The sequence below is a fragment of the Thunnus albacares genome, chromosome 12 (genome assembly GCF_914725855.1).
Source record: "Thunnus albacares chromosome 12, fThuAlb1.1, whole genome shotgun sequence".
Taxonomy (NCBI): domain Eukaryota; kingdom Metazoa; phylum Chordata; class Actinopteri; order Scombriformes; family Scombridae; genus Thunnus; species Thunnus albacares.
Window position 1 is genome coordinate 12,700,534 of NC_058117.1, and position 16,682 is coordinate 12,717,215.

The window sequence follows — 16,682 nt, forward strand, 5'->3', positions numbered from 1 at the left end:
ACCCAAGTTTTTCCACTTAGAGCTCACAGTGTCTTCTCACTGTCTATCTGTTTGACACATACTTATCTAAAATACATGTCATGTTGTACCTGTTATGCAGCAATACTTCCATGCCGGTGGTGTGGGCCTGAAGAAAACATTCTTGGAAAAGAGTCCAGACCTGCAGTCTCTGCGCTACGCCTTGTCTCTGTACACACAGGCCACAGACAAACTCATCAGGAAGTTTGTCCTCTCACAGAACGCTCAGGGTACAACTTCAAACACACACACACACACACACACACACACACACACACACACACACACAGTCACACAGCAGGTTCAAACAATTTCACACAAAAATGCATTCAGTTACTCTCAAAGAGCTCTGCTGCCTTTTCTTACTATTACTATAGTTTATGGAATTAAATGGGATTATGGGATTAAATAGAATAACTTGCCTACAGTGTTGAGAGAAAATGTTTCATTTCACTTTAATTAGTTACAGAAAAAAAAAGCTTTTTGCATTTGCTGGTTTTAGTTATATACAGAATAAATGTCCACAGACAGATTTTAGATCAGCAGAAAATGAAAGGACACTGTAGTCATCCAGGTATTGAAACCACTTCATTCATATGCAGATATTATTACTTCCCACATACACACACCCCACCTTGCCTCTTAACCATTTTGTGTGTTGTGCTTTCTACATGCTGTCCTAACGAACATCTTTTTTGTTATTCTGCTGTCGTCCTCTGTCTCCTCTCAGTCCATGGAGGGAAAGGGATCAGGTACTCAGCAAATGAAGACACACCACCGGAGAAACGTACGTGTCAGCAGTGTTATGTAAAAGTTGCATGTCCCACAGCAGCTCAGACATCTGTGTGATCAAACTGCCAAGAGACAAACGATAACTCGAGACAGTTAGCAGCCCATGGCACAGCCTCAACTCTCCCTCTGCCTCTTCTTCTTTCTCTTCCTTTTTACTTTCCTGTTCGAGCTTCTTTTAATTATTTAACTAAGAAAAAGTATGACTCATGCATAGTAATATTTGTGGAGGACGAAGTTTGTATTGTATTTAGAGTGAGCACAGAAAGATAATGTCCAAAACAGCAGACCAGGTGTGAGCTTGAATGTAAGCACCGCAGTGACTTTGAGCATTTCTCTAGAAACTTGCGGTTTGGATTCTTTCAAATTCATCTCCTTTTTCTTTTTCCTTCTTTCAAAAGCTGCTTTACTCAGCCAAGTCCTGCTCATCTGATTATAACAGAGAACATGTGTGTGTGTGTGTGTGTGTGCGTGCGTGTGTGTGTAGTTTCAGCATGTTTAAATTTAGTTCACAATGTGCTGATGCATCCCAATTCTTCAAGTCATAAATCTCAGTTGTGCTACATTGCGGACTGTGAAACACACCACTCATGGCCATCTCAGGTTTCAATCAACCACTTACTGAATGTGTCTTTACAGCATCTGGAGTGGATGCAGTTGGAGAGGTGGTCATGCACGTGGACATCTTACCCCAACCTAACGGAGAACATAAGATCAGTGTCAAAGGTAAAAAAACAGTGCAGGCTGCACTCCTGTCCTATTTAAAAAAAAAAAACAATATCTGCATTCTTCTTCTATGTTCTGTTCTTTTCCTCTCTCACCTTCCTTCTTTGTCTTACTTAACTCACTTTCTTCCTCCAGTGGTGGCTGCTAATGACCTGAAATGGAAGGCGCAGGGTTTCCGGCCCTTCGTGGAAGTCTACATCATCGGTCCTCACCTCAGTGACAAGAAGAGGAAATTTGCAACTAAGTCCAAGAACAACACCTGGTCACCTAAGTTCAATGAGAGCTTCCAGTAGTGAGTATCTCTGTCTGTAGTTCAGACATCTTTGTACCAGGAGATCCAGAGCTGAGAAGGTTAACTGTTCACTGATATTGATATTAACCCACTTAAAACACCCTTAACGAGGCATGTAACGTTTGCTGTCTTATTTCAGCTCCCTGGGTACCGAGGTCGGTCCAGAGAGCTACGAGCTGCAGGTGTGTGTGAAGGACTACTGCTTCGCCAGGGAGGACCGCACCGTGGGCATGGGTGTGCTGCAGGTGAAGGACATAGCCAACAAGAACAGCGTCACTTGCTGGATGCCGCTGGGCAGGCGTGTCCACATGGACGAGACGGGCTTGACGGTGCTGCGCATCCTCTCACAGCGCAACAACGACGACGTGGCGAAAGAGTTCGTCAAGCTCAAGTCGGACCAGCGCTCAGCAGAGGAAGGACGCAGCTGAAGGAGCAAGGAAGAGGAGCGCATATGTGCACAAAAACACCAGACGTACCTGATAGACATAGGATTATGCACACATATAGTTCTCCCACCTTCATAGATAAGACAACCATGTGCAATACACAAGCACACACATGAAAATGCTCTATTGTACATATATCTGCATACATTATGCAACATTTACATTGCAACGTTATCAATGCAAACATGGAGGAATATGTTTATACAAAAAAAATCATATTTAATTTTGAATATTTCGACAGCTGCCCTACTCAGACCTCTCGGTTTCGGGTTAGCCACACATTAGCGAGCACTTGTCAATCCCTCACTCAGCCTTTCCTATAACACATCACACCTTTTATATGCTGTACATTTAGATGTGAAATAATGCAACGCAGACAAACAAAACCATGTGAATAGTTTGAGAACGACCACTTTGCACTTTTGCTTCTCTGTGTCTTCAGGAGAGCAGTCCTCGCCCAGCTACGCTCTGTCCGTCTGTCCGCTTGCCTGCCTGACTGTGTGTCGTTCTTCCAGTCCGTCGTCCCCCCTCCAATCCCCTCCTCGCCCTCGTTTGCTCTGCGTAGTCTTTCCACGGTGTGATGTGTCGTGTAAGTTTGAGTTCAGGCACAGATCTAAGATCAGCTTCCTAATGCCCAAAAACCCAAATAGAGAAAAACCACAACACTGACCTTAGATCAGTGTCCAGGGGCAACGTCACTGCTAGTCTGTCCTGTAATGTACTAACGTCCTGCATGTTGACCCCCCAGGAACACTGTGATTCACTTTCCTGTAACCATGGCAACTGTTCCCTTCCTCCCATCAGAGATGGGTGCCTCCAATATTTTACCTGTGTGAGCATGGTGCATATAACCCCGGTACAATAAGGTTTTATAATTACGATCTGACTCACCTTCCTCATCATGAAGAAAAACACGCCAACAGTGGAAGAAAAAACGCTGAGTCTGATATGCGATGTGTCGGAAGAGGCAGAAGTCGCGGCCACTTTTTCTCACTTCACATCACGACAACGGAGCAATACCCCAGCATCTAACACATCCACACCCCTAGAGTGCACATTAACTCCAAAAAGGGCTACGGGATCAGTGGACTGGGACGTCAGTTTACGCACTAACACATACTGCCCATGCTTCTTGTTTCCCCCACGTGCCCCAACCAACCACCCGCCCTCCTTCCTGCTCTGCCATAAAAATAAAAAAAAAAACACGGCCACACTGCAGACACGCTAGGATTCAGAAAGTCTTTCATGAGTGACACTGTGGAGGAACTTTGAACAAATCCACGTGAAGTCCAGAGGACACACGACGATGCTCAGCGGAACACTCGTCCTCCTGAACGCCCGCACACGTATCCAAACTCATCTCTTAAAGGCAATAGTGGTTTGTTTGTATGTTCACTGAACCTCGTGGATTTTATGAAGAACAAACCCTCTGTGAACACTGCTGTGTCTTTTTGTTATTGTGTGCCTGCATGTGTGTGAAGGTGTGTGTGTGTGTGTGTGAGTGTGTGTGTGTGAGCTGCAAAATGGGCTATGAGATTGTGAGCAATATATTGTATCTACACACCCAAAATGTATGCGCTGTCAATATAACTACAGGAGAACCAACCGCAATATCCAGATCCAAGGAATGGGAGACTTATGATTCTTTTTGGGGGTATTTTTTGTATATCGCTGAGATATTTTCTTTACGGACTCATAAAAATGCCCATTCCTGTTGGAAGTGTGCACGCTTTTTCTCTGAAGCACCAGACATATTTTATGGATAAGAGAGAGGGAATGTGTTTTGTCCTTAAATTACTATTTGCCTTTAGTAGGACCAAATTTGCACGAAGCAGAGCTCATGTTTGTTTGTTTGTTTTTTCAAAGAAAGAAGCCATCAGAGTCACCACCAAGAATTTTATGGTGTTAAAGTATTAGTTTCAGTCTTGTCACGTGTGTTGATGAACCCTTTTACCTTTCACTGCAAAAAGGTGAGCAAACACTCACGATCGTAGTCCAGCTTGTCTTGTGGTCTCTTTGTGAAACTTAATGATGTCAGTGACAGCGAGTAAAAACGCCGCAGGAGCTTTTCCTGTTGCTGTGTGGAGACATCACTGCTGGCCTGTCACGTGTTGTCTTTTACTGATTACTGTTGAATTCTTACCAAATACAAATCCTCTGAATGTTATTTATCCTCCAGCAGAGCCTTCTGTCTGCCATCAAAGGGATAGTTCAATCCAGAGCCGCCTCATGCCTTTTCGATTTAGGCCTCCAAATTTCACTCAACACATATGAACGTTGAATAATGCGTTAAATTTTTGGGTGAACTAGCCCTTTTAAAAAGGAGCTTGCCGTGCAGTTACATTGTTTTAATATGTTGTCGTCTAAGCAATCCCAGGTTACAGCCGAAAAAGCAACAAAAAAAAAGAAAAAGAAAAAAGAATTGATCGTCCGGTTCGGGGGCTTGTTGGTTGCCTGCTTCATGTGCGTACACACACACACGCACTGACGACACCTACACACACATACACACACACACACACACACACACACACACACACACACACACACACACGTCTACACACCAATCTATGCTCAAGCACAAAGGGGCACATGTAAGATGACACACATGCATGCATGCACGCCGACACAACTCTTGTGGAGACCAATGATGCCCACCCTGTGAATAGAATCAACTACAATTGCATGATGGGAAACTTTATTGTGCCAGCACGTGTCTCTTTGATGTTTTATTTTCTCCGTTTTTAATTTCCAAACCTGTGTAATGATAAATCATCAATGTGTTTTTGTTTTGTTTTTTTTCTTTTCCAAAAGGCTTGTGAATATGTCATCTGTAACCAATATGAATGTAGTGTGAACACAGAATTCGCATGAGAGAATTATTTTCTACTGAGGATGTTTCTAATTTGTTTCTTATCATTATTGATCGTTCTTTAATGAGGATGAAGTGGAACTGGAATGCAGCCCGATTGTGATCTGCTTCCTATTAAAAGGACATTTGTGTCACAATCTAACCTTTTGCTTTATTTTTCCTTCTTGTACTTGAGAATCATGTTATTGCAGCTTGATTTGTAAGTGGGAAATATGTTTTCATTTAGTTATTGTATCCAAAAAACATAAATAATCCAATTTAAGAATGTTTAATTGGAGTTTTTATGCAACAAGTTAAGAACAATTTCAATCTTCACCTCTGGAAAAAAAAAAGCCAGACTCAGACAGTGTTTTTTAACAGATGCTGCAGATGGGGACAGCAGGGTGTTATTGACACAAACCTTCAGCTGGAACAACCGGCTTCCACTTCAGTGAGCGCTCAGTCTGTTCTCAGCGTGGCCTCTGACCTCCCTGTGGAGGAGGGAGGGAGATATCACACATCACCACTTTACACAAGTTGAAACAGATGCTTTAGCTCCTTCTCATTAGTGGAGAAAAGGAGAGGCTAATTTTTTTTTAGTTTGGGCAAATCTAGAGCAAATGTCTGCAGGAATTTTGAACTTCATAAATTAGTGTGAAAAAGTATATTTCTTATTCTGGCTGAAATGTTTAAACTTCCTGTAGATCAAAGAAGAGTGTAACCCTGGTGAACAGTTTGTACTTGTCACGCTACTTTTCGTTATTGGTTAATCTGCCAGTTATTTTCCTCAATTAATCAATTAATTATTTGGTCTATAAAACATCTGAAAATGTAATAATATTCATCCAACAACAGTCCAAAACCTCAAAATGTTTAATTTACTATGATGTAAGACGAGGAAAAGCAGCAAATCCTCACATTGTTGAAGCTGGAACCTTCAATTATTTTGAATTTTCCCTTAAAAAAAATGACTAAATGAGTAATTGATTAAAATAGTTGCCAATTTATTTACTGTCTAATCAATTAATCATATCAGCTCTAGTTCAGTTTATTAAAGGTCAGAAAACAGTTTTTAAAAATGCCGCTCATGATTTAAATATTAAATTTACAATGAGATAAAACAGAGAAAACCCTGCACAAAGACTCAGCAAAGCTTTCAGAAGCTTGAACGGTGACGTTCTTGCTTGATAAATGACTGTTATTAAAATTGATTCATTTTCTGTCAATCAACTGACCAAAGATCGATGAATCTTTTCAGCATTACTTCTAATCATAGACTGTACACGTACTCAGCCTGTGCTTCTGACAACATAATACATTTCATTGCCTACTCAAATCCATTTAAATGTTAGATTTAGGCCAAAGTGACTGAAGAAATAAAACTCTTCTGGACTTGGATGTAAACAACATGTAAGAACTTTCAGGTTCACAGGATGCCTTCATCTGCTGCTGCTGCTATGTCTATGCTGCCATCCTGTGGCAAAAATGCAGCCGCTGCACATTTCCACTCTGCACTGGGCAGAAATAAAGACACAAGACTCAAAAGATCATTTTACAGTAAAAAAATGAAACCAAAAACAAGACTTTATTAAAGAAGCATAAAAAATAAAACTCTTGATACATTTCTCATAACCGTCAAGTCAGCTCAAATTATATGATTATACAATTCTCCCGGCTCACGGTTAAAAGGTCCATAAACTTTCAAATAAAATATATTTCAATTTTAAAATTTCTTCAATAATTTTCTCATTTTGTTATAAATTGCCTATATGTAGTACACAGGAAATAAGGAAAATAAAAAAATGGAAAATAAAAATAAATTTGAAGTAATAAAAAGGGTCACATTATTGTCTGGGATATTTAGGTAAGCAAATAAATTGTAAAAAATAAAATGTGTAAAAAGTCTTTTTTTTTTTTATCTTAAAAATTATTAGCTAATGCCAGGTGGCTTGAAGACATGCAGATGGTTAACTTACAAATAATGATACATGTTCTTTAGAAACTACACTTATCTTCAATTAAGTCATTTTGCTTGTGAAAACAAGATCCCAATGATTGTATTCAGGATATTTACACACAGGTCAGGCCTGAAACCTAGTTTGCTGACGTTTACATTTTGGTTCTGCATACAAAGAGAATTAAAGCAAAAATAGGAGAGCGGAGGCTTGAGGGGTGTCTGTCACCCCTTATTGGCATGGCTCTCTTCGCATCCCCCCCTCTAATCACAAAAAAGGTCAGAGGTCACTGGCTAGCATGCCTCAGGAAACCCTGTTTTCAAACCTTTAGGAAGGAAATGGGGGAGGGGGATACGTTTGGCTAAAAGAAATTTAAAAAAAATCAGCAGTCTATCTGAAAAAACTTGTACCTTTTTAACAATTAAACTACTGTACATGAACCCTAACATTCTCTCATTGGCCAGAAGCATCCTGGTTCAACGCCAGGATTTACATTAGACCCATCTGGCAAAGAAAAAATGACACATTTTATTTCCTCAACACGTCGACTTGGACAGTTTTAAGAAGGGCTACAGTTTTAAGGTTGGCCTCAACAGACTCACACAAACAGTCATGACCGATCTGTCCGTTCAGACACATTCGCCGCCCTGCATCTGTTCCGAGTGAACACGGGAAGAGACGAAAAGCGACGTTTGACATCGGAGCCCAACGAGGGGATGGGTTGCCGGTTTGGACGCAGCGAGGAGAATGAGATCAGGGTTGTCAGGTCTACAGTGCACTGAAGAGTCTGAGAACTAAACGGCCTCCAACTAGGGCTGGGCAATATACAGATACATCAATATCGCGATATGAGACCGTATATCGTCTTAGATTTTGGATATTGTAATATGGCATTGTTGCAAGTGTCGTCTATTCCTGTTCTATTATTTGCATTTACTCACTTAGTCATTATATCCACATTACTGATGATTATCAAAAATCTTTTGTGAAAGCACCAACAGTCATCCCTACAATACTGTCTCAATATCGATATTGAGGTATTTGATCAAAAATATATGCATTTGATTTTGTCCATATCGCCCAGCCCTACTACCAACCAGCTTTTGTTCATCACCGTGTTTCAGTAGAGAGTTGCACCAAAGCACCATGAGTTAGTCTTCACAAAGACTACCGGTTCGGCTCCTGGTTTAGAGTTTTCCTACACGTATGGACACATGAATCAGTGCACTGCTGCGCTCAACCAGGACAGCGGCTTATTAGTTAAGATTCCTCTGTGGAGCGACTGCCCTTCGTCACCTCAAGTAGCTAACGAACAGTCAGACAGCAAATAAGTTCAACATTATACTGACTGGAGCACCAAAGCACAGCAGCAACTGCACATTTTTTTTTTTATCTGTGTGGCTTTGCCAATTATTTACTCAAGCAAGAGTTACCCTTTTTTCCTTAATATTAAAAACCCACAACCCTTCCTGACGTCCACACTGCAGCGTCCTACACTACACTAAGAGTATGCGATTTGAGGACCAGGTGATGACAGACCAATTAGAGAGAGAGAGAGAAAAAAAATCATTAACAACAAGAAGCAAAACATTCTGCAGCTGCTGGGATTTGAACACAAAGCGTGTCTGGAAGCCCTGGATGACCTAGCTACTAGCTGCCATAAAGGACAAGTTAATTCTTCTTCTACTGTGTGAGCCTGAAAACGTGATCATGTCTGTGCAGTCAGAGGAAGCCCTTAAGAATTAGGTGTGTCGCTTTAATTCAGTTGTCATGGCTTGTCTCATTCTATGAGCTGATTCCCAGTATGTTCAGAAGGGCCGCTAACGGCAACCGTGTACCATCACGTCGACATCGCCCAAATCACACATACAGTATTAACACTATAAAGGAGGCAGTTACTGCAAACTCACTGGATCAAAAAACAAAAACACAAAACACAAAACAGGATGCGACCGCCTCATCAGGAGTTACTGAGTAATGCTATGAAACACAGGACAAATCTCAAACAACTATCCATATAGTGCACTACATTTGGCCAGGAGTACGGCGCTATACGGGTACGACAGTGTGTCATTTGAGAGAGTGCCATACAGCTTTGCTGTGAGAGTGGGGTGGAAGACCAAAACTTAACAAAACAGTAAGAGCTGTTTCTTTTTTTTTTTTCCTTTTTTTTTTTTTTTTTAGAGGGGAGTTTTACAGTGCATGAAAAAAACAAACGGTTTAATCGAGCCCCTTATTATTGTTTCATGTGGGAGGAGACGTCTCTCCTTAACCAAGACCCCTTATTGGACAAAACATTCACGTGTGACATCAGAAAAGCCCTATCTCATCCTAGAGTTCAAAATATGTCTGTTAGCCACACACTTGACAGTCAAGAGTCAAAAAAAAACAAAAAAACTAGTAGAAAACACTAAATAAGCCGATCTAGATGTAACAGACAGAGGATGTGAAGGGGAGAGAATGTCCTGGTGTGGATGGATCAGAGCGACGCTTTCCTATAAGACTGTGAGGGAAGTTGAAGGAGAGGGGCGGTGGGACAGAAACCTTCTCATGGTGATGACACACAATGATGCCAATGTGAAGAATAGCATGAGTGGGCGCAACCACCCAGAAACACACACATGCAAACACACACACGAGAGAGAGAGAGAGAAAGAGAGAGAGAGAGATGTAAAGGGATTGTCAGGCAGCCCAAACGTACAGAAAACTGACCTCAGTCACATTCCTTCAGTATCATTAATGGTACGTTTCTACGTTGTTGTTTTTTTTTTTTTTTTTTAAAAAAAAGGATCATTAATGTGAATCAATGCGGGAACCACATTTGAAATGTGGGGCAGACTCATCCAAATCCATGTTATTGAATTTGATCATGTTTGCTTCTATTAACAGCATTCATTTGGCATTACTGATGGCTAATTTCTATTATGTGGCAATGAGAAACTGGAATTCATCCTCAAGAGGTCTCTTGGGTGTATTGTTCTGCTAGGTGCCTGACTACATGCCGACCTTTAAAAAAGTTCCAAGCGTACGGAAAAATAGCGACCCCCCCGCCGCTTAATGTCACAAACAGCATGAGTGAGAGCAGAGGAGAGAGAGAAAGCAAGGGATTGTTGGAACAGTTTTGCGTCCTGTCGAGAACGTTAAAATAAGGAGTAGAAAAGTGCAGGCCTCGTTGACAGCTTCATCGAAAAATATCTGTTAAGTACAAAAGTGTCAAAAGGAAAGGCTGTGAGAGAGAAAGCAGGCAGAGATCTGAATAAGCCAGAATGAAGAAAATGTCGAGACAGACCGACGGCCGGCAGCCCGAAGCGACGTCGAGCTGAGCGGGCTGCTCCGGGTCAAAATGAAGGCCTGAAGAGAGATAAGACACTAGTTTCCTTCCATAAGTTCACCGCCGAGAGACTGTCTGAGCCCCAACTGTCTGCAGACCAGTTTCAATTAACTTCACTCTGAAAATAAGTCATTGTCATTATTATTATTGTTATTATTAATCTTGACAGTTATCAGCAATAAATCAACATCCGTATAGTATCATCATCTCTATTAATGCATTTATTATGGTCCATCGTGTGTGTGAAGGTTATTAGTGTGAATCCTTCCATCGCCGCCGCTGCCGCCACAGCTGGTGCCCCACTCCAGTCTTCTTCCTGCCCCCCCACCCTTCAATATGTCCCCCCTCCCCCTCCCCCTGCCATTAGGAGAAGATGCGGATGCACTGTGTGGTGGGGGTGTGGCAGACGGGGCACTCTGGCTCAGCTGACTGGCAGATTTGCCCAGCGCACTCCATGCAGAACAGGTTGTGGCCACAAGGCACCAGGGCTGCTGTCACCTCACTCTCGAAACACACAAAGCAGTCCCTGTTGACCCCGGGGCTAACGCCAACCAGGCCCACGACCCCGGGGCCGGAGCCGCCTTTCAGCCGGCTCAGCATCCCAGAGCTGAGGCCCACTCCGCTGCTGCCTCCCTCGGAGTCAGTGGGCGAGCCGCCAGGCAGGGAGGAGGCCGAGCAGGAGGAGTACCCGGTTGATGAGCCGCCGGAGCTGGAGCTGGACGCTCCGGAGAAGGAGCCGCCTCCTGCACTGCCAGACTGTAGCCAGGAGAGAGTGCTGAGGGGGTCGCTCTGGGCACGACGGGCTAACGGATGATCCAGGGGGCCCACACCCGTGTCCTGAGGCAGAGTTGGAGACAATCGTGGAGTGATGGCGCCACCACTGAGGCCGCTGCTGTTGCGACGTAGAGGCTGCTGCTGCTGGGAGGAGCCGGCCGTCTTATTGCCTGCTCCTCCGTTAACAAAAGGTGCCCAGATGTTGGAAGCACTGAACTCAAAGCCCAGTTCATCTGAGGAGGGCAGCCCTGGGGTGGAGTCGCCCCCGAAAGTGAAACCTCCTCCAGCACTGCTGGAGCCTGTGCTAAAAGGGCTGGTGGGGCTGCCTCCCTCGTTGGTCTTGCGGGTGTTGCTGAAGCTGTCTGAGCTCATCCCGCCGTTGTGCGAGTGATAGGCGACTGAGGAAGACACCTTCCGGCCGGAGGAGTGGTGCATGGACATGGGAATAGGAGGAGGCGGGGAGGGTGGAGGAGGAGGGGGCGCAGAGTGATGGTTGGCAGCCCTGGACCACAGAGATGCCCCCAGCCCTCCGCTCAGGGCGCCTAAGCCTTCTAGACTGACGTCAGTGCCGTTAGTGTGGAAGTCGTTGTCTCCCTGCAGGTCTACAAAGGTTCCAGTTCGCAGGGTGATGTGGGTCTCGATCTCCTCTCTTGCTCGGTCCACGTTCTCGGGCATGCCGGTCACCTCAAACACCGGGTCCTTCTCTCGACTGGGTGTCACAATGTAGGTGTGAGTCTGCTGCTGGATGCGCTTGATAGTTGCTCCCTTTGGTCCAACAACCAAACCAACTACTCTGTAGGGAACCCTCACCTGGATCGACGACAAGAGAAATATTATAACAACTGAACTGAAAAAACTGAACTGTAGTTTTATGAGACATTAATAAAACTAACGTTGAGAAAAACAGCATGATGACTGAGCTGCAGAAGCTTAAGTACCTGTATGGTGGTCTGTCCGGGTAGGTGTGGTGGTCCAGGGAGAGAGCCTCCTCCTCCAGGTCCTCCAGCTTTGCACCGGGACGCCCGGATCATAGAGAAATGCTCCGCCGCAGAGACTATTTCACGTTTGGCCATCTCCACGTCCTCCCTACGTCCAGTCACAATGAATACTGGTTCCTCGCCTCTCACTGGAGTCTTTATATAGGTGTTTGTCTTGGCACGCAAGGCCTTGATCTTACAACCTGGAAGACGTACAAGCACACAAACATCACTTAAGATATTCAACAAAGTGCCAAAAAACTATACACACACCTAAAGATTTCCAAACACATTTATTTAAAAAACAAGCACAGATCGGTGTGATTATGTCACGGACACAAACAGGAAGTGTTTTAACTAAGATGTACTGATTTGATGTATATAATTTTGATGTTGGTTTGGTCATTTATTTTTTGTGCAGGATGCTTTGTGCGTACTCGGGGAGGCGTGCCATCTTAAACATGGCTTCTCATTGTGATCCATTGCTGTCACCCACCTGTGTTCACTCATCAATCAGGATTGGGTTACACCCGCTGCCAAGTTTATAAAATGTTAGCTTGATGTTTGTTCATCCTTTTGTACCCTGATGAAGACCTTTATGGTCGAAACTGGTCGGTTTTTTATTGCAAGTAGCCATGATTGAATAAAGGCTTTTTATCTCAATCCCAGTGTTTTTTGTTCCTGCTCCACACATGAGTGCCTGAAGTTTGTTTTTCCCTTCCATGCTTTAAAGATGTGAGGAAAACTGAATCAACACCTCTTTAAAACCGCTTCAACAACTGAGCATTACTAACCTTCATGACGAAGGGATTTATCGCAAGGATGTTGCATTATTAGACTGTATCAGTTTTAGCTGGTGTGCTAGTGTGTTTTGATTTGTTTACACATATAAAAAAGATACAAATTGATATACACAGAAACAACAAAAAGATGTAATGAGGTGCAAAAAACCCTTAAGGGGCTTGATCAGGGCGCTCTGATGCATTACACAATTAAAAAAAGTAAAAAAACATTATAAGGATGGAAAAGGTGATTGTTATATAAACAAACAGAAAACAGTTCCTATACATTTCTGAATATGCAGTTTATCACTGCTAATAAATCAGCATGCTCATGTCCAGTGTGCGCAGCTGTGTTGAATCCTCAAAAACAAAAATATACACTTCTTTTTAAATATGGTGACTGACCATCTTAAAATAACATATCAGAAAAAAAACAAAGGGAGGATAAACGAGGAGCCTGTCTGCTTAAATATACTTGTCAGTGGCTGATGCACTGCTCATGTTGTCAACTCATGATGCTCCAGCAGCATCGACCGAGCGGTGCTGTGTCTTTAAATATGGACGCTTCATTCCCGGCGACCAATAGGACGCGCGGAGTGTGATGTCATCCTGAGAAGCAGAAAGCATGGCTTTTTCAAACAAAGAGAACAATGCCGTATAACGCTGCCGCGGCCGCGACCACCGGAGCAAACCCACAACACGAGTCGGTGCAAAGCGTTTAGTGTTAAAATGATAGAAAATTGGGGGAAATAAAAATGACACGTGTAACGCGGAGCGGCTACATCCGCGAGCATCTGCAGACAGACAGGCAGAGCTGGGTGCAGGGCGTATCACCGCCCAGTCCCGTGTTTGTGCGCCTGCTGCCCCGTTTCAAGCCTTAAAAATCTCCTCCGCACAGCCGATAATCCTCCACTGTTATCACATATATAACTTAAGATTGTGAGTACGGTGTTTAAAGTGGCCGTTCTGCATCTGTGACACATAAAATCTGCATATTTCGGTTCATTTCCTTTGTTTGGTGCAGGCTGCTAGACATGTCCAGACTCCCGACAATCTGCCGCTTTGTCTGACCCTCTCCCACCCCTCCCCCTCCCTCCTACTTCAACCAACACACTTTCAGTCTAAATACTGTTTTTAAAAAAAATAGATCAAGATGATGAAAATAAAGCAGGTGTGTTATTTTCAGGGAGAAGCCGCATTATGCTGGCATTAAAAAAAGATCCAAACACTGAGGAGCAGGGCACCAAGCAGCAGGCTGTGAAAGTTCAGCAAGCCAGCCACCCAAACAAAGAACAACCAGGCGGCATGCTGCCTGTGTAAGCTGGCCAAAAAAACATAAACACACAAATAAATCCTCACACACACACACGCACTCCAGCTCTTACCTTGTCTCCCAACTATCTCCGCCACATGTTCAGAGCTGGGGACAGGCACACACTCCGTCATGTTGACGCTTCTTTTCCTGCTGCAGAGGACGGAGCTTTGTTCCCCGTGGAGCATGGGGTGCGAGCCGGCCATGTGGTACCCGCCCGAGCCGTAGTACTCCGGGGATGGAGAGCAAGACGTCGGCGAGTCCCTGGACCCGCTGGGATGCTCCAGCATCTGTAGATCCACGTAGCCGCCTCCACTCACACCGTTACAACCCTCGGAGCCCGGAGCCGGGGTCCCGTCCAGAGGGTCCGCCACACAGTCCGCCTTCTCCAGGGCCATGAGTGACAGCTGGTCCAGGGCGAAGCGGAGCGCCTCTTGGTGGTCCTCTTCCCGGGACTCCTGGTCCGTTTCTCGGGGCAGACCGACCCCGCTGTGCTGGCTGCTGATCACCACGTCGTGGTCCATAATCTCGGGGTGGAATAAAGGGCTCGGCATAGTCTCTCCGTGGATCTCACATCAGATCACGGATGCCTGTTTGCTGGGAGTGAGGCTCACCCTCTTCTGAAAGGGAAAAAAATTGAGTTAATACACCAAATTCAGATAGTTGTTTATGATTAAAAGAGTGGAGATGAGCAGCGATCACTCATAAACAACATCTTGCATGAACAGTGTCGGTTTGGGCGCTTTGCTTTGTCTGTTGTTGCTTCTTGTCTGTCATCTGAAACCATCCGACAGGCTGCTTGTTTTGTCGGGATAAAGCTGCTTCTAAACGCCGGTCAAACACAGCATCTCCCTCCACACATAACAAACACATTAGCGGCACTAACTTCAGTCACTCTTGTACGTGCTGGTTGAATTAGGAAAATCTGCCGGCTTTGGAAAAAAGTGGGATATACGCTGTTGTTAGCTTCAGCGAGCTAACAGGCGGCTCTCAGTCACGTTGTCGACCCCTTTGTTTGGGAGCAGCGCGGCTAGCAGCTAGCTCCGCTCCGACACTGGAGCCGGTGCTCGTTCTCAAAGCCGGCCGTGTTGATTTTTAAAATTAAACAAGCGCTGAAACCACACGAACTTACTTTATGTTGCCTTTGTGTCGACGAGGTCCTCTCTCTTCGCTTGCCGCCCAGCTCTTGAGGGGGAAAAGATGAGGAGGTGGACGAGGAGGAGGAGGAGGAGGAGGAGGCAGCGCTAGTAGGAGCTAGTGAGCTAACTAGCAGGCTAAGTGGGGGGCGGAGGAGAAAAACGTTTAAAAAAGCGAAAAGAGGACACTGTTGTTTTTTTTTTTCCTGTTTCTGGAGAGTCAACGCATGTTCCTGGGAGTGTCACTGGGTCTTCATTCTGCGCACCGTCAGGAGACCGCAGCTGAAATCCAAGACGAGCAGTTCCCTTTTTAGTTAAAAAACACACAGTGGCTGTTCTCGGCTCTGTGCTGCTGCCTGACCCCGCTCGGTCCGCCGCCTTTGTCTCGCCGAGCTCACGCCGCTCCGTCTCCCGCACACGGCACTGACGTCACCCGCGACACAACAATGGGTTCAAAGGCCACATGCAGCAAAAGGGGTGGGGGGGTGGGAGGGGGAGAGCGGCCACCGCTGCTGTCACTGCCATTGTGTCTGTCAGTCTGCAGGGCGAAGCTTTATTTCACCTTTATGTCTTATTGCATCCTGATATGAGTGTCAATGCAATGATACATGTGTTAAAAAATAAATAAATAAAAATAAATGTGATCATAGTTATGGAGCACAAAAAATGACATAAGCATAAATGTAGACATACAGAAATAAAATAAATACATAAATGTAGAAATGCATAAATAAATTAATCAATAAATGCAGAGATACAGGAATAAATAAATGGCAGAAATGCATAAATAAATATATGAATAAATGTAGAAACCTGCCTAAATAAAAGATTCTTTATGGAAATGTAGAAAATAAATCCCAAGATATTGATTTAATTGTCCCTTTTCATCATTTATTTATGTTTTCAATTATTTATTTCTGCATTTATTTATTTTTTTGTTGTCATTTTTTGTGCTCCATACATGGCAGGGTGTGTTCATCATGGCTACCAATGAGACGTTCGGGATGCTCCAACTGAACTACTGATGCACATGCGGGCTGTGTGTCTGCATTTATTTGTTTGCTTGGTTATTAAAAAGAACAATGAAAAGATAAGCTGGAGGGCAATAGGTATATTCTTTTTTTTTTTTTTTTTTTTTTTTTTTAAAAAAAAGCATGTAAATACTTTAATTAAAAATAATCAAGGCACCACCAAGAAATCATTTGAAGGAGGGTCACATTTTTTCAAGTTTAATAGGGGAGATGCCCCCCTTAAGAACATTATTAATTTACTGAAAAGACACAAAGTGTTTGA

The 16,682-nt window shown here is 44.0% G+C and overlaps 2 protein-coding genes across 5 annotated transcripts in view; one reads left to right on the forward strand and one right to left on the reverse strand.

Annotated features, from left to right (window-relative positions):
• LOC122993634 (protein unc-13 homolog A-like) overlaps positions 1-5,285 on the forward strand; it is a 33,634-nt gene extending 28,349 nt beyond the window's left edge. For all 3 annotated transcript variants that reach the window (XM_044367959.1, XM_044367960.1, XM_044367961.1), the window contains 5 exons: positions 101-248; positions 749-805; positions 1,447-1,533; positions 1,669-1,825; positions 1,965-5,285. In XM_044367959.1, coding sequence (XP_044223894.1) covers positions 101-248; positions 749-805; positions 1,447-1,533; positions 1,669-1,825; positions 1,965-2,253 — 738 coding nt within the window. In that variant the 3' untranslated portion in view covers positions 2,254-5,285. The remainder of the gene's footprint in view (positions 1-100; positions 249-748; positions 806-1,446; positions 1,534-1,668; positions 1,826-1,964) is intronic.
• Positions 5,286-6,669: 1,384 nt separating this feature from the next.
• On the reverse strand, positions 6,670-15,835 carry LOC122993814 (RNA-binding protein MEX3B). 2 transcript variants are annotated; one of them, XM_044368272.1, is made up of 4 exons: positions 15,386-15,835; positions 14,327-14,873; positions 12,121-12,362; positions 6,670-11,992 (listed from the first exon to the last, which is right to left on the reverse strand). In XM_044368272.1, the coding sequence occupies exons 2-4, from the start codon at positions 14,805-14,807 to the stop codon at positions 10,772-10,774; spliced, it is 1,944 nt and encodes a 647-aa protein (XP_044224207.1). In that variant the 5' UTR covers positions 14,808-14,873; positions 15,386-15,835; the 3' UTR covers positions 6,670-10,771. The 2 variants fall into 2 exon arrangements, with proteins under 2 accessions (XP_044224207.1, XP_044224208.1); XM_044368273.1 differs by lacking the exon at positions 15,386-15,835 and adding an exon at positions 15,140-15,324.
• Positions 15,836-16,682: the final 847 nt, after the last annotated feature.